At 39.3% G+C, this 23,178-nt stretch overlaps 1 protein-coding gene across 2 annotated transcripts; it reads right to left on the bottom strand.

Annotated features, from left to right (window-relative positions):
• Positions 1 to 882: 882 nt before the first annotated feature.
• On the bottom strand, positions 883 to 17,808 carry LOC1272546 (protein toll). Of its 2 annotated transcripts, XM_061653608.1 has the most exons (5): positions 15,706 to 15,882; positions 15,436 to 15,605; positions 3,957 to 5,178; positions 2,413 to 3,883; positions 883 to 2,356 (listed from the first exon to the last, which is right to left on the bottom strand). In XM_061653608.1, the coding sequence occupies exons 3-5, from the start codon at positions 5,132 to 5,134 to the stop codon at positions 1,916 to 1,918; spliced, it is 3,090 nt and encodes a 1,029-aa protein (XP_061509592.1). In that variant the 5' UTR covers positions 5,135 to 5,178; positions 15,436 to 15,605; positions 15,706 to 15,882; the 3' UTR covers positions 883 to 1,915. The 2 variants fall into 2 exon arrangements, with proteins under 2 accessions (XP_061509592.1, XP_311355.4); XM_311355.2 differs by lacking the exons at positions 15,436 to 15,605; positions 15,706 to 15,882 and adding an exon at positions 17,725 to 17,808.
• Between the last annotated feature and the right edge of the window lie 5,370 nt (positions 17,809 to 23,178).

Raw genomic sequence — 23,178 nt, 5'->3', positions numbered from 1 at the left:
CTTGCCTGTCAATCCATATTGGACAGTGAGCTCAGCATAACTTGTCGACCTGGTTTCTCGTTGTTTCTTCGCTTGCTTTATCACATTGTTTAGCTTCGCTATTGGCTGATTTCTTTTTATCACAGTTTTCACAGGTGTGAACGTTCTGCATTGGGTACTTGTTCTTGTACTTGGATGATGTGTACAGCGTGAACTCTTTGCGTTTATTTGTTTAGTTCTGGACTGAATTTTCTGAAAACTTTGCATTTGCTCAAATGCATTTTGTTCACGAGATTCACTTGCATCTTTGCCTGTTAGCTTGATCACGATTAGTTGAATGCTGATCATCAGACGTTGGAAATCACTTGGTGGTTTAGGTTTTTTTCATCACTTCTCGATATAAATGATCTTGCACTTGGCGACTTGTATTCTCTATGAAGATGTAGCCAGTTCAGGTCTTTCGCCAGTTTTTGATTATTTTGATTGCGAAATACACTTGCACGTCTTTTAATATAGAGTTGGCACATTATTACAGTTTTTCTGTTTCTGTACTCTTGCATTATTTTCATTGGCACTTCACATTGTGTTTGGCTATTCCGTCAATTCGGACGCACGCAAGCTAGGATATGAACATTTGGAATATCCTAAATATCTTCGCAAGACATCTTCCAAGTTGAAACTATCAACAATTTACTTTGGATGATAGAACCTCCGAAGCTCATTAAATGAGACGACGAACTAAGGATGGACATGGTCCGGTCCTAGCGGTTCAACAGGATCTGACTTGACTTGGCTTGTCGCGAGCTAATTTTTACCAAAGCATCGTTACTGTTTAGTATTACCTGTGTACTCGTGCAAAACAAGTGATTCTTTCGCCTGGATTTAAATTATGGCTACCGATGCTTGGCTGTTTTACCGGTAGCTAAATAAGTATATTTCTACCCGTTAAGTGTTAGTGCAGTTCTACCTGTTGTACTCTTAATCATTTAGGTTTTTAGTTCTGATCGTTTTTACCTTCGGTCATGTTGGTTTCTTGCCTCTTAAGTGCAGAGCTCTCCTACCTTTTCAGGATCACGAGAAACGTAGCTTTGTAAAAATATTTTGTAGACATGGTTCAAAACTATTTGAAAAAATATGCTTAAATCTTATTCTACATATGCCTGTTGATAATATGATCTTTATGATTATAAGATAATATGAAACAAATCTTTTCCGGACTTTGTCTATTAACGTCACGGATTATCCGTGGCCCGCGGACTACAAGCTAGATGCCACTGCTTTAATGTATCTTATTTGTGCTCGTCGATGTCATGAAAAAAAAATCTTTAAATATTCGCAAATTTATATGTAAAACAAGAAATGGGAGATTTCCAGTACACTGATGTACACAAAGGTTATATGTGTAAAAAAATATTCGACCGCATGTCCTCGGTGCGGAACAGTGTGTTCGAGAAATGTGCCGCAGAATCAGCATTGCATCCGAAGAATTCAGGTATCATCAACGATTTCAAGCATCATACCGCAGTCTTGGCATTGACTAAGACAGATTCGGGAAGGGGTCCCGCGGTCTTGAGATAAAGTGTGAAACCCTGTAAGCTCGATGCGTTCTAGCGTCAAATAATAGATATTTGCTACAATAATCGACCTTGGCTTATTGTTCAGGCGACTAAGCCACCCGATCTGTAGTTCTACCGATTCTTTCGAATAGTGTACCGATTCATGAACTCTTTATGCAATGGTGGATCTAACGGTGGGTGGACTTGGCGGGCTCCGGGGATCATTTGTCGAGTATGTTTATTGTTTCCAGATTATCGAGTATGGCTAGACGAACACAAGGGGCCTCAACTCTTCTAACCGCCTAGGTTTCTGATAATCCGCCTCTCTACAAGTATCGCTGTATGTTAAACTACGAAAGATCAGTGATGAACAGCTCAGTTCATTCACGTTCACTTGAAATAACCGAAATACCCGTCCCTACACTGTTGGCATCGTCTTTTTCAACCACGTTGATGGGCAGTGTAGTGGTGGTTGGTGTTTTTAGTGGATTTCGTTTGTCCACGGATTCCATGCACATGTTGTCGGTTCCCTGCACACCCTTCAATCGACGCTTATGAGGCATGGCGTAGTGCAACTTCTCCCAGAACCACGGATCGTCCCAGCGGACGTACGTGTTGGTCTTTAGGTACGCCTGGAGCTGTGGATCAAGTTGTTCGATATCGCCAATATCTTGATAAATGATGGGAATGACGCGGTTGCACTTGTCCGCCAACGACTGTAAGTACGCGGTGCTAAACTCAATTTGGCCCCAAACTGACTCGAGGTAATTGAGCGAGAGGATGATAATCGTGCGTCGCGATTCTTCAACAGCTTTCGTAATCTAGAAGAAGTCACATTACAGTCACAAGTAAATAGAAAACGCCGATCGTTACTAACCTCGTTGGCGATCATCTCCCCCGGCATAAAGTCACGCACGTGCCAGCAGATTTTGAAGTTGAGCTCTTCGCTCTCGAGCTTCGGCAACAGTTCCTTTGTGACGAACTCCTCATCCTTGTGTGAGTACGAGATGAATGCGTCGTACCTCTTATTCATATCAATTTGTTCCTCCGTGGCAAACCACTGTAGCAAATTATGCTTGAAGAGCCACACTTTGATCTCTAGGTTATATTTAACGTACAACCATATGGTGAGTATGCAGCCAATAAACGCCACCGCAACTGCTGCGCTAACGATATACAAACGAAATAATGTTAACCACGCACACAGCTCTTTCAGTGTAGCCGAGTTTATCGGTTGTCCGTCAATGCACTGAAGGACAACGTAATCGGTAATGCGCGCTGCATTATCAACTGCAAATGTAAGCAGTGGGTTTGCACAGTCACACTTCCAAGGATTTGACGACAGGGTGATGTTAAGCAGGGTGGAAGACTTGAGCTTCTGTATGAAGACCGCATCAATCTCAGTTAATTGGTTGCCAGATACATCGAGTAGCTCAAGGTTTTTGGGCAGACTTTCTGCAGACAGAGCGATAAGCCTATTGTTTGATACGTTAAGCCAACGAACGGAATTCCATCCTTCACCCTCGTTGGATAGGTAACGGATATTATTCTGTGCCAGATGCAGCTCGATAAAATTGCACTCGATGATCGAGGGACTGTGGATGACGGGCACGCGGGTAAGGTTAGACGCGGTGCAGTTTACAATGGCACACTGATCCACGGCCCGTTTGTAGCATTTACACTCAGCTGGACAGAATCCAGAGGAAGCATCGATGGCACAAATAAGATCCTCCAGTTGCACGTCTTGCAGTTGGAGTCCAAGCAGTTTTAACGGCTGAGCGCATTGAAGTCCCTCTAGCATGTCGGATTTACTGGAGTACGATTCTGCTTTAAGATATGTTACTAGCGGGTAGGACATGCAGTCACAGTTAAATGGATTATCATTTAGCTGGATTGGACCATTGAAGAGATGGTGCGATGGAATGGAGGTAAGGTTGAAGTCGAGATGGGCTATCTTATTTGACTTCAAGTTGACCCCCTCAAGGTTAAAAAGAAATGAGAGTTCTGCATAGCCAATATGTGTGATCAAGTTATGCGACAGGATAAGCGTGTGGAGGCTTTCCATGAAATTTTGAAACGGTACAAATAAGTGGTCGATTGCATTGTACGAAAGATCCAGACGTCTAACTTTGTGCAAAGTGCTAAAAAGGACCCAGGATGAACTGTTGATTTCCGTATTGCCAAAAGTGGCACCATTGTTCTTTGCATGCAATGTAAGTCGGTTGTGATCGAGCTTTAGCGATGTTAGAGACTTCGACTGAGACTTGAACGCATCCACATCGATCAAATACAACAGGTTATGGCTAAGCTGTAACTTGCTCAAATTGCCTAAAGATTGCAGTAGATGCCTGAAAGAAACGGACGAGATAAAAGTAAATTATTTAGATGTATGGTCAGTAAGGGAGTATTCATTGAACTTACTTGTTCACCGTGGTTAGTTTGTTATGGCAAAGATTAAGAGTTTGTAGCTGAGCGGCATCTGCCAACAAGGTATCTGGCAACATGCTTTTTAATTTGTTTTTCTGTAAATTAAGTTCTACCAAGTTGGACAAATTACGAAACAAATTCTCTGGCAGACTTCGAAGCTTGTTGTTACTGAGATTGATAATTTGAATCTCGGTGGCTCCAGCGAAGAGTTTTTCTGGTAACACTGTTATGTTACAGTTTGATACAGACACTTTCTGAAGCATTATTAGCCCTGCGAAAAGTTTATCTTCTAGTACAAGTCCGGAACTATGCTGATTATCTGCCAGAAAGTCCATCAGGTTCTTGTTCTTTCCGAACAACTCGGCGGATAGTCTGGTTAGTTTATTTGATGACAGGTCAAGTCCTTCGAGTTTTGGCAATCCATAAAACACGTCATTATGTAGTGATACCAGTTGGTTATAACCGAAGTTGAGATGAGTCAAACTCGATAGCATAGCAAACCGTTCGACTTGCTTGAGGCTATTATTGCGAAAACTCAAACTTTGAAGATGAGTTAGATTGGAAACCAATTCGATTGGAATTATTGAAATCTCAGAATCTTCTATGGAAAATGTCTCTAGTTGCTTTAGTTGGTGTGAACATTTTCCAGGAATACATTTGTTACTCGTAATGATGAGATTATTTAAATGAAGAAAGTGCTTGAACAGGTGTGGATTATCGAACGCGTTCGTAGTAAGATTATTGATCTTTAGAAGTTGTAGATTTTGAAGTCCGGAAAATAGATGCGGATCAAGCGTTACTTTGTTGGAATGTTTCGCATTGTCATCGAAAGCTATCGATCTGATGGATGACAGTTGGGTGCGGTTGAGAAAGACCGAAAGCAGCTCCACAAGCGACTGATTGCCGACTGGAAGGGGGCAGTACCTATAGACCAGTATCTTGAACGTGAGGCGGCGTAGTTCAGGATAGTCTCGAAGCAGCTCAAAATTGGGTTTATCGGAACATGCCACTGACAGGTGTTGGATTACGTTGACATACGTAATCTTAATTTTCATTCTTGGACATTCCCAAATCGAGATAGTTTCATTCTTTTTTGTTGCGGTGCACTGGTCATAGGCACTGGTGTGTGCTGCCAGTAAGACCATCAGGCAGTACATCCAAACTAGGATCATCGTAAAGGTTAGGAGATGAAGCGCGATGTTTTCTATTAAGTTATCTGAAAAAATACATAGGGGAAGGTAGGTAAAGACGGACACGTTATAGGAAATGGTAAAAATCTAGGTATATATAAGTGCAACGATCATGAAAATGTGCATACATTATTGTAGCATATCTGCTATACAGAACTTATTATATTACACACTATCAGCTATAGACACATTGTAACACATTTCGGAAAGCCAAATCATACCATTGCAACACATTCATTATAACTCATCAGCAAATCAACACACCCAAGCAGCAACACACTCAGACCATACCGTTCATAGAAAAAACAATTGAGACACATTTATCGAAAACAACCGAAACGCGCAACATAAGCAATTCAAGCTGCAGTAAGCAAAGTGGACAAACTGAGAACGCATAGCAACTTAACGCTAAATTTAGCGCTGCGTAGGCAAAGATCGACCAACGCACCCGTTCCTTGGCTAGAACAGTTGAATTTTTCTAGAACCTTTGTAAAAACACTAAAAGCGCAGCATAGGCACAAATTGACAGACACCTCACTCCAATACAATGTATAAATTGTAACTCATATCAATAAATGTGAAAAAAAATGTGATAAATGTGATAAAATGTGGTAAATGTGATATGAGGAAGAAAAAGAAGAGGATAGAAGAAAGGCAACGACGAGAAAAGATACACGTGTAAAAACCGATAAGAAGAATATAATAATTAAAAGCTAACTAACAAAGTCACAACAGTTTCCAGTAAGGGAAACCTCCTAAAGGTTTTTATGATCGCCTGGACGATCAAGTGTTAAAAAGTCAGCTTCGAACAAAGTGTTATTCCACCTCGGCTCATGTCAGTAAAAACTGACCTACCGCGACGGTACTCTAGGTACAGTTGTACGCTCATCACATTACATGGCGACCGTAGCTATCGCCTAACCCATTACATTATCTTTCACTCATGTTTTATCATTAAATGTGTTGAAACTTTTAAGTTTTCATCAACTTTTGCGTTTTTTTTTTACATGAATGAAAAACATGATTGTTTTCGTCCAGTTTTGAAATGTGTTTTGATATGTGAAAGATGGACACCATGAAAGATAAGACGACTCCGGACGGCTTCTGACCATTCCTACTAACAAAGTAATTAAGCACACAGAGTGAGGACATGCTTATTTCACTCCGAGGACATGAAGCGCCACGTATATCGTGATAATTGTTATCACCAAATTCACAAAATGTCATCTTCAAATTCAAAAGGTCATAACACCTTGTTAAAAAATGTCATTAACTTGATCACACGTCACGTTGTCTAAAAGACTCACACCTGTGATCATTACAGTAGAGTACGCGACGATGCCACAGATTTTGTTTCAGTCATGAGTGACATTTTGCAGCTTTGATACCTAAAAAAAAAACGTTGGAAATTGAAGAGGTTTATAGTATTTTAACATATCCTGTTGCTTTCCACATCATGGTACGTACATAAACCAATTCTAGGCCAATTGTAACGACGGATCTTTCAGCCATGAATTTAGAAATTGTAAGCGGCGCTTGTAATCTATCGTAGAATGCAGCATCTAAAGCATTATTGAAATATCGCGCACTAACAGCTGACGTTGCTCCAGCTTACAGAATAACAGTCTAGAACATCATTTTAGGAAATTACTCCGCGAAAAGTCCACGACCCCAGTATTTTTAAGAGACTTGGTAATAGCTTAAGCCATTTTCCACCATGTTAAAATTCAACATTTGATATTTTTAATCCCATAGAATTTTCTCATCTATTCCTGAACGACTTCATATCAGTGTTTCCTCTTAGAAATAAATAAAATAAATGACAGTTTTTTTTTAACAATGATCACGACAACTCATTCATGTAATTAAACTTCCGGAAATATGAACAATACAAGTTGTAGAGCTTAAGATCTGCAGTAGTCAAATTAGATCCACGAGGGGGCACACTATTGAAAATTTATTTGTTTCGTGGATTTAAACAATTATGCATATATTATGCCAAAAATGTTCTCAAATGTGTAGTTTAACTTTAAGTTAGGATGCTGCATTGTTGATTTTTTTTCAAAAATTACCTTTTTTATGCATTTATGAGAAGAGTTCATCTTACCCGCAGTGTCCTTCTTAACCTACCTTCCCCTAATTAGTAGTTTATTGATTTGCTTCAGAACAGCAGGTTTCAATCAGGGAGATGTGGGGGAGGAATTTACCTCTAGGAAACCAATGCCAACAAATATCACCGTAAACATCATAAAAAAAACCCTGACTGAAACTAAATTTATGTCAGTATTACGCACTCTATTGTGATGATCAGAGGTGATACTCACATTGTTCGCGTGAATAGTGGCAAGCTAGGTAAACATTTAACAACAAATCATTGTCACTTACTTTGCCAGCGCTTTTTCTGACTTTGACCAAAGCTGCAAAATGTCACTCATGACTGAAACAAAATCTGTGGCATCGTCGCGTACTCTACTGTAATGATCACAGGTGTGAGTCATTTAGACAACGTGACGTGTGATCAAGTTAATGACATTTTTTAACAAGGTGTTATGACCTTTTGAATTTGAAGATGACATTTTGTGAATTTGATGATAACAATTATCACGATATACGTGGCGCTTCATGTACTCGGAGTGAGATTAGCATGTCCTCACTCTGTGTGCTTAATTACTTTGTTAGTAGGAATGGTCCGAAGCCGTCCGGAGTCATCCTAGGCAGTCTGGAGTCGTCCAGGACGATTAAAATTAAATAGATTAAACTGAGTAGATTAAAATTAAAATGATTAAACATTATATAAAACAGTTTGGGTTATTCGATATTCGTGGCCAAATCGGGCGAGATTTTCAGGTATTTTTCACGCAAATTGAGTTAATCCTGAGTTATATGTAATTTTTACTGGCGTCAATTATCCTGAATTATAGCCTAGGCGAGCGAAAATATGCTATTATGTATTGAGTTCTCGTTATTTACTCCGAACAGTTCACAGGAGGTTTTAAAGGAGTTTTTGCTCAGGAAAGTAGCAAATCGAATTAATAAGATGTAAGCAATGACCTTTATCAACTACAGCCAGGTAGGGTCAACCTGTCAGGCGTTATGACACAACTGTCAAATACCAGGGTTCATATATAACACATGTCTACACTCCGAATCCGGATCAGTCCGGATCAGTCCGGATCAGACCGGATCAGATTGGATCAGTCCAGATCAATCCGGATGGGTGTGGAAGCAAGTAGTTTCGGTTGGTAGTGCCATAAAAGCAAGGATATTTTAATTTTGACTGAATTTAAGGGAAGCATGCGGAAACTATAAGAAAAAATGCTGTTTTTAAATCTGACGGAAAAGGTAAATATCATTGCAAGAAAGAAATATCTAAAATAGAAATAAAATTGTTATACTGTATCGTACATACTTGATGCTTTACTAGGAAGTAAATGAACTCATCAAGATTTTTTTTAAACCAGAGGTGTCAAAACTACGGCTCGTGGGCCGCATGTTGTCCGCGAGAGCATATAATGCGGCCCTCGATGAAGTTGCAAAAGCTAGAAAAGATGTATTATTACGACGTTTTTAAATAAAATTGTATTTTTTACCCGTCTTAGACAAAAATCAAGCATTAGTATTACAAAACTGTACAAGTCTCGTTAGTATTATGTTATAAAAATGAGATTTAAACGATCACTCATCAGTTAAATGTAGCGTCAAATGGCCCTCAACGAAGTTATTTTTGAAGAAATGCGGCCCACGAGCTGAAAAGTTTGGACACCCCTGGTTCAAATAATAATTGACAGTTACAGTAGAACGTCGATTATCCGGGGACGGATTAACCGGCGGGCGGCTTAACCGTGCGTATAAATCTGACAGCTGTTCATACGTACGGCAAAAGTTTGCAGCGATAATCAATTGGGAAACCAGTTTCTTGTGTAGCTCTGTAGTGTCTAGGGGTATTTTCGAAATTCATTTTTGTTCATGAACAGTTGTTAAACCTACAGTTATTGATTAAAATAATATTCTACTAACGATTAATCGATTGATTCTAGGTAAATTAATAATAAAACTAGTGAATTTGATATGTTTTATATGCGTTTGACATTTCTTGGACCATTATCCGTGCAAATCGATTAACCGGCAACTGTCCGGTCCCGAGCTGCCCGGATAATCGACGCTCTACTGTATTTTGGAAATTAGCAATTGCCACGCAACCCTAAACTACTCGCCCGGACTCTACCGGACCCGTTCAGACTCATTCAGACTCAACCGGACCCATCCGAACTCACCCTGACTCATGCGGAATCTTCCGGACTCATTCGGTCTGATTCGGACTCATCCTGACTCATTCAGATTAATCTGAACAGATCCGGGCTTATTTGGACTGATGCGGATTGATCCGGATTGATCCGGACTCATCCGGAATGATTCGTACTGATCCGGACTGATCCGGTTTGATCCGGACTGATCCGGATTGATCCGGACTGATCCGGATTGATCCGGAGTAGAATCCGGATATGATCTGGAGTCAGAGTCATATTTTGCGCACCGGAGTTGCAGTTGATCTATGACTGCGTTCCGGATTACCCATCACTACACGCATGTCGAACGAGATACAGCACATGTCATAAATCAATTTTCATTTCCTATTTTTTATGTCACAATTTAAATGCAGAAAAAGAAAATAGCATTCTTTTGGACCGCGGCTTTTAATAATTTACTAAGTATGACCCATTACCTGAAAAGTTTGCCACCCACTACTTTAGAAGAACAACATAAACTGGGTGAAAATTTTGGTGACGTTACTCACTTTTCAATGGGAGATCCGTTCGTTCTCTTTTGTATGGTGCAAAATCCGTGATGATTTGATTGAGTTGTAATGTTGGACCAAATGAGTTCCAAATGAGAACCGGTGAATATCGGTCATTCAGAACCAGGGGCGGATTAAGCAGTACGCAAACTAAACCGCCGCGTGAGGCCCCGAGAAAACGATTTCACTTCGCCCTTATAAGTACATTTGCTTTGCAATCCTTCTCTGGTTTAGAATACCTCATACAACTTTTCGCTCAATACGTTAAGCGGTCACCCGAATGTAGGTCTTACTTGAGTTTCCATTCGTGTTAAATAGCCACTGATCAGAAATTAATGATAAATTTACACTTGTAAACATTAAGTAATTATGGTAACTCTAGTTGCCTTTCTTTACACTTTTCACTAGCACACTTTAGAATAGCGCTTCTCATGGTCAGATCATACGAAGCCTGTTAAATTCCGTCCGTTGCCGCAAGCTACTATAAGCGTTCTGTGAATCTCCACGAGAGTGCTAGGGCGTGAGCGTATCAGTTGTTTCACAGGGTCTCATTCGGTTGCGCTAGATTTATGCACCCTTTCATGTATGATATCGATACCGGCAATACGACTGAATGTACTGAATGTCAAATGGACTGAACAAGCAAATAGAGACCAATCAACCGCTACACCGATGATGTCAGCCGGCTACAAAGTACGTTCTGCATCTCAAATCAAAACAGCTGGAGGATTTAACAGCTGCCAACGTTCTCATATGTTTTATCAGGAAGTTGTTCTGATATGTTTTGCACCAATGCTTAAAATTGATCTAAAACTTGGAAACCCCTCCAAACGTTTCACTTCGCTGACCGTATTGCTTCGCAAATAATAGTAATTTTAACGATACATTTAGCTAATGGGTAAACGCTTAAATCTTGTTTTAACTACTTAAAACGTAATAAACGTAACGTAATAAACTTTTGTTTATTGGGGGACATATAAGAATTGCACTTCAATCAACCATTTTGTTTTTGGATCTTTCGTAAAATATTTGTTTGTGTGCTTACATTATGTATAACATACATTGCAGTATATAGATTTATGTTTTCTTAATTTTCATTTTTTTTTTGATATTTTCTAAATTAAGTTGGGGATGGTGTACCTCTTGAAATAAATAAGTCACGCCTTACCGAATCCCGGAAATGTCGTATGCTGTATGTCGTATGATTCTCGCCGATGCAGAGCAGAAATTCTACGAATTTGCTCTTCAGCATCTTGAACAGTCTGGGCTGTCTACACACGCATGTTTTCCGCCTTCTTCCCGCAAACGCAATACCCTAAAGGAGGCCCGTGGCAACTTTGTGAAGGTTAAAATAAATACAGTCTGAACTCACTGATTGAACTTCGATTCACTGCCAACTATTGAATAAGTGCTTTTTAGTTGGCTCGTTTTTCCATACAAACAATTTCTGAAATTTTTCTCGGCATGCCATGAGATTTTTTGTGAATTTTTCAAAAACCGCGTCTCCGTACAAACGCATGCTTTTTAATTGATAATTATTAAGCTTCCAACTATTGAATTCTGGCTGCAGTTAGTAATTGTGACTATTTTTAAAGAAAATCTAATAGTTGCTTTTTAAAGACGTATATCATGCTTAAATAATAGAAAGCTATAGATTTTTTGTATAATCTTTTAGTATTTTCTTATAAAGACGAAAGTTAAACGTCCGCATTAAATACAGGCAACGGAAAAATGGCCCTCAACACTATTATATGTGAGGCAATGCAGCCCGCGAAGTGAAAAGTTTGGAGATCCTTGTTCTAGAGCATAGCCGCTGCTTTTGGATGTTTCGTTCCCTAGGATCAATGATGCATGTTGCATCAATTCAGCCTGTGCTGACTGTACACGGATGTTACAGGAACTGTTAGCGTCCCGATTGAACGATACCTTGAATGTAGAGTGTAGCGTACGTCCCCCTGGTCAGTAGCAGTAATTCCACTCGAAGCTACTGCGATTGCAATTTTTGATTGGTGACACCCTAGAATAGATTCGTGCCGAAACGGCTTCCCGGTGCCACCAGGTCCATCAAGGAAATATATCTATCCATTGTGTGTCTCCCTCCACTGGATTGTTCTGTCAAACCGTACTTGTCCACTGCTGCGGTAATTACATCGTACACCGTTCGTTATTCGTTGTTTAATCGGTTCACGTTTACTAATATGTTGTTTAGGACATCGAAAGCATTAGAGTACTCTACGTCCACTAGGGAAAATATTTCGGCAGCGGATATGGCGCACTATATCAGGTCTGGCTGTACCTGCAAAAATGCGGCTAAATGCGGCATACTCGGAAACATCGTCAACCCCTTCCGCCTTGAGGTTCTCGATAGCTCGCAGTAGCCAATTCTGTTCGGAGTCTTCGATGGTGTACTGAACCTGGCGAAGGCGAAGTTTTTGGGCTGCGTAACGTCCTATCTTGACAGTCCGAACAAATCTGACTTGCCGCGGTCGGAATTGGTTTTATTTATACTCAATGTGTGCGAACAAACGGCGTCCACGGGCCTGCCCACGCCCGAATGCAGAGCCGATGGCATACGATTCTATCTTCACCATTAATTAATAAATATAAAGGCATAACAAAGGCAAGAACAAGGCAAAAGAGACAAAGAAAAATTTCTTCACGGCTACACATGTCCTTTTGAAGCGTTGTCTATGCGTCTCGCTCGGTATCACTGCGGCATACGGCAGGTAAGCAGTACAAATGCTGCTACCTGATACGCACACATGTTTATCGAACACAACTATTCGGTTCGGCTCGGTAAACTTCACGAGGACGCCGGAACAAAAGGGCGCAGACTTTTTCATGATTTTGTATGACTTCGGCTGTTTTGGACCTTGCGTGTAGGCGCAGACAATGGGTTTCGTACATTTGGTTTTGGAATGTGTTTTTGTCCTAATTAAAGGTTATTGATATGAGTTGCAATTTATACATTGTATCGGAGTGAGGTGTCTGTCAATTTGTGCCTATGCTGCGCTTTTAGTGTTTTTACGAATGTTCTGGAGAGTTTAAACTGTTCTAGCCAAGGAACGGGTGCGTTGGTCGATCTTTCCCGCACGACAAAATCGAGCAGCTTTGTAGCTCGGATTTGCGATCGCTTTCCGCCAAAAGCGATCGAAAAAGCGAGCACAAATGTCAGGGAAAACGCTTGGATTACGATCGAAGAAATATTTCCATTCCAAAATTTCAGCGCTGAAAATGTCTAAATATTTCATTTATAAATATGCAACAATTTTGAATGCGAAATATTTCACAGCCATGCGCTGTGAAATATGTTTGCAGTTTGAGTTTGAGAAGTTTTCGATCGCTTTGCGCAGCGGGTTGCCTACGCAGCACTTTTAGCGTTAAGTTGCTATGCGTTCTCTGTTTGTACACTTTGCTGCAGTAACGCTTGATTTGCTTATGCAACGCTTTTCGGTTGTTTTCGAGAAGTTTGTCTCAATTTTTTTTTTCAATAAACAGGATGGTCTGGGTACGTTGCGATGATGTGGATTGATTTGTTGTTGTAATATAATGAATGTGTTACAATAGTGTGATTTGGCTTTCCGAAGTGTGTTACAATGTGTCTATAGCTGACAGTGTGGTTTATAATAAGTTCTGTATAGCAGATATGCTACATTGTTTAAAGATAATATTTAAAATAATAAACAAATCCCGGACCTCGTCTATTAACGGATTATAAGTGACCCGCGGACCACAAGCTAGACGCCTTTGTGTATCTTATTCGTGCTTGTCTATGTCATGAAAAAAAACTCCCAATATTTGCAAATTTATATGTAAAACAAGAAATGGGCGATTTTAAGCTCGATGCGTTCTAGCGTCAAATAATAGATTGACAATATTGGCTTGTTGTTCAGGCGTAAGGTAATCTGATCTGTAGTTCTACCGATTTTCTAATAGTAAACCGATTCACAAACTCTATATGCAGTGGTGGATCTAACGGTGGGCGGACTAGGCAGGCTCCAGGGATCGTTGTCCAGTATGTAACTTTTGGCAGATTATAGCCCTGCTTATTGGCGAGAAGGACTCGACCAAGGTGTTTGAAAATGACAAGGTGAAGTTGTTCAGAGCAAAATGACATTTCTCGACTTGACATAACTGTTCCGGGGGCTCCGGTATAAAAATCGGGGAGGGCTAGTAGGGTAATGAAATTTGTATACAGAGAGTGACAGATGTCTCCCACAATGTCGCCCAGCAAAAGCGATAAAAATCAACCTTCTAAATACATTATCCTTGGGCTCGACGAATACTGAGCACTCCCGTCCTCCATTTCAAAACAGAGAGCCTCAACTCTTCTAACCGCCTCGAGCCCTGACAATCTGCCACTCTCTACAAGTATGGTAATTTTCCAATTGTTGCACACTTTCAAGGGATTAGCCAACGTATTTCATATGTTTGAGACGGATAAAACCACAATATTCTCGTTATTTGTGTCTAGCATATACAGTCAGAATTGATTAGTTGAACGCTTTATAGTTGGCATGCTTTTCAGTTGAACGCTCGATAGTTGGCTGACAGTTCAATTAAAAAGCATGCATGCGTTTGTATTAGTGATGGGAATAGTTCCGAAAATTGAGGAACGGAACGAACCTGCCAATCTGGGGAAAAGGAACGGAACGCGGGACGTAGGTTCAAGATGACCTGCCATGGTTACGCTTTTTTGAGTTGCTCACTTTTATATATGGTTAACTTGAAAGTATTCATTGAATATTGTGTAATATATTTTTTGTACAGTAATCACACAGTTTCAATTAAAACAAAGCTACATAATAGTTTACTGAATGTGTAAACTAATCTTGTACTAAAAGATAAACGCTTAACTTAAGTATCTCGCTATACAATTCGTTTTTAATTAAAAGGTTAAGGCATTTTGTTGTTTTAGTGTTTACTGAAATTAATCATTATCCCCTTTTTATACTTTTAATAAAGAAGTTAATCAGAAATGTGTTATAACGCATATGAAATTTGGATGCAAAATCAAAAAGCTTATATGTTTAATAGGCTTTTTTAAATTTTGTATGGATTAATTTACACTACACTGATTTAATTAATATTTCTTAATAGAAGCAGATAGCATCGAATAACAGTGGTTTATATAAAATACATAGACTGTTAAGTTGTTTCGGTAGGGTTTACATTATACTGTACGGTGAACTACCGGTGTGAAACTGTCCAGTAGTGCACTTTAATTGTCCATAAGAATAGCGCTGTTTCACGGAGCGATAAACGGCGTTAAAGAAATTATTGCAGAAGGCTAAACGTGTAATACACCCTAAATATTTAGTTGCACAAAGAAGATCTCAGGTAAAAATTCAAACGAGTTCTTTGGAGATGCATGCGCAACGAAGCAGCTTAGCACCCAACACATTGCAATTCAATGCAGTCCAAATAACGCACCTGTACTGATAACATCCATATGGCAGAAGAGAAACATTTCATTCATTGCGCTTACCGCCAGTGCAGGATTGTCTCTTTAAATTTTGGCGATTAGCTTCCCACCAATCACAAATCTCTATCCTTCTCTGGCTTCACGGCTCAGGTGTTGTACCGTTATCTCTTGGACTGAGAGAGTATGGCTTGCGCTGTTATCACTCATATAGAAAGAATGTGTGTGTGTCCATACTAGAAAGAAGCAAAAGAGAAGAGAACGCCGTTCTTTACCGGAACGAAAAGAACGCTGAGAGAAACAGGTTCAGACTTTACCTGCTTTCTTTGTACGTACCAAATCGGCCCATCGTATGAAAGAGAGCAGATGATCGTGCGTTCTAGACTGGATCGAAAAGAACGCAGAGAGAAACAGGTTTAAATTGATCCAGGATGATTTGTTTACAGCAAACCGGCTCATCAATACAAAGAAAGTAGAATGTCGTGCGTTCTAGGCCGGATCGCAATAAGCACTGAGAGCAACCGGCCCAGCACAGATCGCCGAGAACGCTGAGAGCAGCCGGTTCAGATCGGATCGATAAGATCGTTGATAACAGTCGGTTCTGGTCGGAGCAACAGTCGCAAAGAACGGTGGGAGCAACAGGTTCAGTTTGAACCTGCTTGGGTTAAAAATAAGGATTGCGGTCCGGATGCTTGCATGCTGGAACGGACCGTACCTGGCAGGTTCGGAACGCAACGCGCCACTAGTTTGTATGGGAAAACGGTTGTTGAAAATTTCACAAAAATCTCATGGCCTGCCGAGAAAAATTTCATAATTTTTTTGTATGGAAAAACGTGCCAACTAAAAAGCACATATTCAATAGTTGGCAGGGAATCGAAGTTCAACCAACGAGTTCAGTCTGTATCATTATTATTTAAAAACAGAATGTATATTTGACGCAAAATAAACACTGTCAAAATTATAGCACGGTGTAAAAAGGAGGCTTTGGGCTGTGCAATAAATAGAATCGAAGCATTCACCTTGTTCCAGTTATTGAAAAAGTGGATTAAAGTTTTAAAAAAATTACAAAAAGTTCAAAATTTTAGTATCGAATCGTGAGATTTAACCTTATTTGTGTGATTAAAATCAAAATATATAAGTGTAAGTTGTTCCAAGGGCGAAATAAATGTTATTTTAAGAGACACAATTCTTAACAGCTTTGCTAAGATATCCATTTGTTTCAAATGATCGAAATCAGTTGAAATATTTTCATCTGTGTTTAAATTTTTGTTAAATGCTTTTAAAAAAAATATTGTGGAATGCGTGTCAAAAATACTCACTATAAGGAATAAAGGCTTGAGTAGAAAAATGTAAGCTTTCACAATGTTTTATTAATTTTTGGATTAACAACAATTTACATGCATTGTGCCATAATTGGGTGCGCAACAATTGGCAAATTACCCGATTACTATTTGTAAAGGAATGAAAGAATAGAGATGATCTGCTCAGTTAATTCTCGATCACTTTAAAGATCCGAAATGCCCGTCTCTACACCGTTGGCATTGTCCTTCTTAACCACGTTGATGGGCAGAGTCGTGGTGGTTGGTGTTTTTAGTGGATTTCGTTTGTCCACGGATTTCATGCGCATGTTGTCGGTTCCCTGCACACCCTTCGATCGACGCTCATGAGGCAGGGCGTAGCAACTGCTTTTTTCTAATTTTTCTCACAGTGAAATATTATTCCGCACTAAGATATAAAACTCATCAATTGCTATTGAACAAATACTTAATGAGGAAAACAAAATGTGAATCCATTATAAAATAAGCTAATTGTATAAGAAGATTGTTTACGTTTTTTGTTATTGTTGCGTCTTGACAGCTAGGGCTACGTTCATCCAGCATATTGTGTACGTATATTCACTGGGTGAATCGTTAGCGATGCGTTTTGAATTGTCGATGTATTCGGTCCGTTGGACTAAGAACAAAATTGTCAACCATTGTCGTTAAAGGATTCGGAATATACTGACGTGTACGCCACACGCTCACCTTAAAACCTGAGTAATTTTCACTGCACTTTAAACTCAAAATATCACAACGTAGGGCCGATCACGAACATTTCATTTGTTAGGTTTAAGCAGTTTTAGCAGAGGTGAATGAAGCCAGTAGACTCTCTATAAAAAATAACAATAATAAAGTTGCGAATGTTGCCTGCACAGTACGTTAAATTGTGGCATTAATTCATTGGTGAGAATTGCTTTTAGAACGTCCTACAAATGGTAGTTTGAATTTATCCCTGAAATTGCAGGAAGATAACAATCTCCCTGAACATTTTACATAGAAATTTGTCAAATATAGTCGATTTATATAGTCCGCTTACCTGCGTCGGTAATTCCATAACAATCCTAAACGTTCGATTTCGTCAGCAATGGAGAATGTTCCGGTTAACTCTAGGAAGATAGCCTGCAAGGGCATATATGATTTTGCAAGTAAGCTTTAGTAATTATGTTGAATGTAAAATTTATCAAAGTAGTTATCTGTATTAGGTATTTTGTATCACTTTGCGATTAAATTGGAATGCTTGCTAGCAAAGGGATCCATTTCCTAGGTAAGCCGATCAGAACCAGACAAAGAACCGAGTTAGGAAATCGCTTGCTTACTACTTCACTATTCAGCATCCATAATGAAATATATAATGTCATTATGTAAATTTGACGAGCACAATTTACCTTTTTTTGGGAAATTGCAGAATTGAAACAGAAATAACCTTACACCGATTACTTACGTGAAGGCGGACACCACGAAATTGCTCGAAAGAGGGATTGAACCGTCATAAGATGATTTATGTTTAAGGTCTGAACTATAAGTGATTTTATTTTTGTAATCTTTATTCTTACGTTGTAACATTTAAATGAACATAATTTAATCGGTGTTTGTTCAATTCGGAATCGTTAATATTTTTTCTCCTGTAAGGTTAAGGTCGCAGTCGGTTGCTGATGTGTTTACGCTTTGATTTCTAACTGTGATATTTGTATTCAATTGTTCATGTTTATTATCTCTAATCGAGAGATGCGACTATACTCAAGGATCATCCGTGACCGCGAGTGAAGTATGTGCGACACTAGGAATAAGGGGAAAAATCAAGTTTAACACTTTAAGCGCCGCGTCATATGAAATCGCACGACGGCTTTGTTCACCGCTCAGCTCTGTATCTGACGCTCAACAATTCTCTTGATAACGAATGAGGTAGGAAAGAGAGAACGAGAACGACATGTGCTACGCCGCTTATCGAAATGAAACAAAAGAGTGATAATAGTCGCACGAACAATTGTCGCTCTCATCGCTCTCTTGTCATGCGCTACGTGCTCACTCCCAAACTGTGACGTCAGGCCGGCGATCAAAGTGTTAAAATGTTTGTGTTGATTTTCACTTACTCCTATTGAGAGATGCGCTTATGTATATGTGTCGCGATCAACCATGATCATTGTGAGTTATTGGCGAAAGTGTTGTTGTGTTTTATTGCGATTATATTTACATTTTCTTTCCGTACTAAATGGATTGTTGGATTAATTGGCTTTCGTTTGATTAATGCGGTCTAAGAGAACATCGATAGTGAAGTGGGTGGTGAGAGGAAAAAAATATCGGACTAGGATTGCATTCCTTAACTATGTATGTAAAAGCAGCAAATATTTAGATTCTACTAAAAAATCGTTGTTGAGCTTTTTGTGTCGCTTTTGTTTGATCGGATCAGTTTTGAACCGTTGTTCACAAAATTGATAAGGTTCTCATAGCAGTTTCAAAATAATTTCTAAAAAACTTTTTACATACTTTGGTTTGCATTTTCAAAACAATCATTACAGGCGCAAAAAAAAATTTTTTTCTGAAAGTTTTTGATATTCGAAAAAAATATGTTTTAATAATTACTCTTATAAAACTTATAAAGCCTTAAAATAAGTTATAAAAACACTTTTTAAAAATCGTTCAAAAATGCATTTCTGTAAAATCTTTGTAAAATATCTTATTTATATTTTTAAACGATTTTTACATGCGTTAGTTAGCGAATAAAACCTGTTTTTCTAAGTGTCTTTATAGTTATGGTACGACCATAAATTTGTTTTTTCGTCATAAGTCGTGTAAAAATGTGTAAAAAAAAAATTTAAAAAATATACGAAGATGTGAAATAGTATTCTGCACAACTCATACATTCACTATTTTTATCTATCTCTTATGGATTTTTCACAAATCGCGAAAAACGACTGTCCATATAGTTGTGGTAGGCGCTGTATAAGCGCAAGTTCAGTGTTAAAGTGCAATGGCAGTTAACCGACAGTGCTGTAATGAACATTATTTTCCCCGCAGTGTTTCAAGTGCAAGTGATTGTGACGCAAAACCGAAGAACGCTACGAAGCTCCACAGTCGCAGCGTGAGTGAAAGAAAACCAACTGACGACAATCGACGGACCACGCAAATCGGAGAAAAACGTCCCAGGAAGAGTAATTCGTCAAAAAACCATGTCCTCGAGAATATAAGCTGAATTAACCCGATCTACGATACAAATCGAGCATCGACAACCGCATCAAGAGATAGCGGAAGGATGGACAGTCCTACAAATACTCCAATCCGCCCATCTCGGCCAACCGAGATCGCTGATTCATCAAACATCGGAGACCATCACAGATTCATCCGAAATAAATAGTGAACTTATCATCACTGCAAATTCCGCCTCGAGTAAGAAATTCCTGTCAAAACATCATTACAAGGGAACACGTCCGGTTAAATTCAATTCAATTGAATTCAATTCAATTGAATTCAATTCAATTGAAGTTTATTCAAATTGTCAGCCTAATGGTTTCACAATTCCTAAATCTAACCTAAATCTAACTTCCAAACTTAACCTATCTTAATTCCTAATACTAAAGAGAACTTTTGAGCACATGAAAACAGATATTAGATTAAAATAGAAACATAGGAAAAGAAAAGTAAATAAGATTAGATATGATAGTCGGAAAAAAGAGGATGAGAAAATGAAGAGGATAGGGAAGAGTATCAGGGAAAAGGATTATAAAGGATTATAAACGGGGGTGGGGAGGATCTGTGCTAATATTAAAAGCGCGAACACACAGGAGAAGAGGCTCGTTGGAACCAAATGTGCTGTGACGAGAAACCATGTTTGGTGCGCTACGTGCCCTTAAATTTTTAGAGGATGCGTACAAACCAATCTGCTCAAGGAGAGTGGGAGCATCGATGTGACCATTGAGCATGCGTCTGATGAATTGGACGCGCGCTTGGGAGCGTCTTACTTCCAGGGATTCTAGACCTAGCAAATTGCAGCGAGATTCGTAGCTGGGCATAGCGGCATTGGGGCCAGCCATTCGTTGAAAAGCGAACCTCGTGAAACGCTTTTGGACCTTTTCAAATCTTAAGATCCATCCAAAACGGACTGGACCAAAGACCACTGAAGCGTATTCCAACGTTGATTTAACTAAAGAACAATAAAGTAACTTGATGCAAAGTGGATCACGAAAATCTCTGGTGAGTCTATATATAAGCCCCAGCGTTCTAGAAGCACTTGCGAAAACCGACTCTAAATGTTCGTTTAGTGATAATTTATCATCCTAAAGGACGCCAAGATCACATATAAGGGAGGTTCGAGACAGCACAGAATTAGAGAGCGAATATTCATAACGGATAGGGTTGCGGTTATGACAGAAGGATATTACAGAGCATTTTTCAGTGCAAAGACTTAGCTGATTTTAGGAACACCATAAAGAGAATGAGTTAAGAAACTCCTGGAGCCGAATGCAGTCGGTGATGAACACACATCACGCAGAAGAGCATTCCGATAGAGGGAGTCTTGACGTGCACAATCCGGGGAACATAAAAAAGCATTATCTCCTAGAACCAGCGAAATCCTTCATCGAAAAGGAACACCTAAACTCGTACCACATACAAATGGACGTAAGGAACGGCCAAACAGGTCTAACGATAAACGTTGCCTAGTAGTTTGTTTTACCAAGTGGGCAGGAAGTTTTCGATCAAGGTTCGGAACAATTATATTTTGTCAAGCCAAATTTGTGCAACCATGTGCAAGGGAGCATGGCGATTGAAAGGATGTCACGATTCAAATCTTAATGGACTTTATAAAAACAGTGTAGATGAACAAAATATGGTTTGTTACAGATGCAATTGAGCGTTAGTGGGTGTGCAAACTCAAAGGAATTTTGAGTTCAAAAACTCACAAAAGAATTGATTGCCGAACCGAACGCGTACGCAGAATTAAAAATTGCGTAAGTAAGTATCATATAATGCTTCACGTTGACACTAATCTATCCGATAACACGCCTCAAAGTGAAGGTGTAAGACAAGAAGTTTTAAACAGCCATCATGGCACAGAGCCGGTATGATTAACGTTATATCAAATAGTTTCGGTTACACTGATTTTTATATGTTACTGATGACACTCATTGTTTATGAGCAATCCGTCACTATGCATGCCTTTTAGTTCCAGACTCATCGCTTATTCTGTTAGATACAGATGTAGCGGACTCACTGTTACTATAGGGTGAAACTAGATCGCTTCAATAAGCTTGGTTGTAGTGAAGGCAGTCCATGACCATACGGGCAGCCAAAGCGTACAAGTGAGAATCAAGTGGGTGACTAAGAAAGGGTACACCTTGAAGGGAGTCAGAACAATAAACATTCTAATGTAGCCAATTCAAACGCTAAACTACGCTGAAATGAGTTGGCAATATCTCCACCAAAAGAATCTTCCAATTTAATACCATCAAGGAATCAAAATCATGTCGTTTTAAATTGTCAGACTGTTTTTCAAGTGCTAATGCTAGATAATCCACCTCTTGGTAACCTAATTAATAATCATTCTAAGTACCTTTTGAAAACACGATCATTGTCCCACTATAAAAATTTACAAATTCTAACAAAACTTTTCAATGGAACACTTATCACCATCGCACGCCACGCTACTCTTAACACTGTCCAATGCATGATTTTCTCTTCTGATCTTAGTAACATGACAAATGAAGAAGTCCTTGAAAATTTAAAATATCAAAAATGTAAGTGGTTGTTGAGAATGGAACAAATATTGCTTTAAAGCAAAGTTGTTCAAAACTTTAATTGGTAGATACCGAGTAGTCGGTATTGACATCGTTCACTCTCCCGTTTTGGTAATCATTTTGGTAATGATACCAGAATAATGAAATTTGTATTGAAAGGGATTTCAAAAGAACCTCAGAAGAGTGATACAACAACAGCTGATTGAAAACGACTCAAAGTTTGTGTCGACTTAAGTGGTTGTTGTAAATTGAGCAAATGCTACTTCACAGCAGGAGCTAATGAGAACTTCAACTTTAAAGTACTGAATAGCTAGAAGTTTAGATCACAATTTTCGCTTCTGAATATACGTAGATCTGCACTGCTTGATCAGCCGCTGTCGATCGAGAGATTCGGTTGGGACTCCAGTCCATTCTCGCCTGTAAAGCCATATTGGACAGTGAGCTCAGCATAACTTGTCGACCTGGTTTCTCGTTGTTTCTCCACTTGCTCTATCACATTGTTTTGCTTCGCTATTGGCTGATGCCTTATTATCACAGTTTCCAGGTGTGAACGTTCTGCATTGGGTACTTCTTCTTGCACTTGGATTATGAGGGGAACTGGGGGTAGTTTCGACACCTTAGGCCGCGGGGCCATGGGGATTCTCAACGCTCATTTTCTCAAGCACTCATGAGTGCTTTTGAGAAAACCTCGTTCTCAGCGTTTGTCGAATCGGAACAAAATCGGTTTTGAGAATCTTTGAGAATCTTTGAGAAAGTTGACG

Source organism: Anopheles gambiae, chromosome 3 (genome assembly GCF_943734735.2).
Source record: "Anopheles gambiae chromosome 3, idAnoGambNW_F1_1, whole genome shotgun sequence".
Classification (NCBI taxonomy): domain Eukaryota; kingdom Metazoa; phylum Arthropoda; class Insecta; order Diptera; family Culicidae; genus Anopheles; species Anopheles gambiae.
Note: the sequence above shows the minus strand (reverse complement) of the source record. Positions and strands in the feature narration are given on the sequence as shown.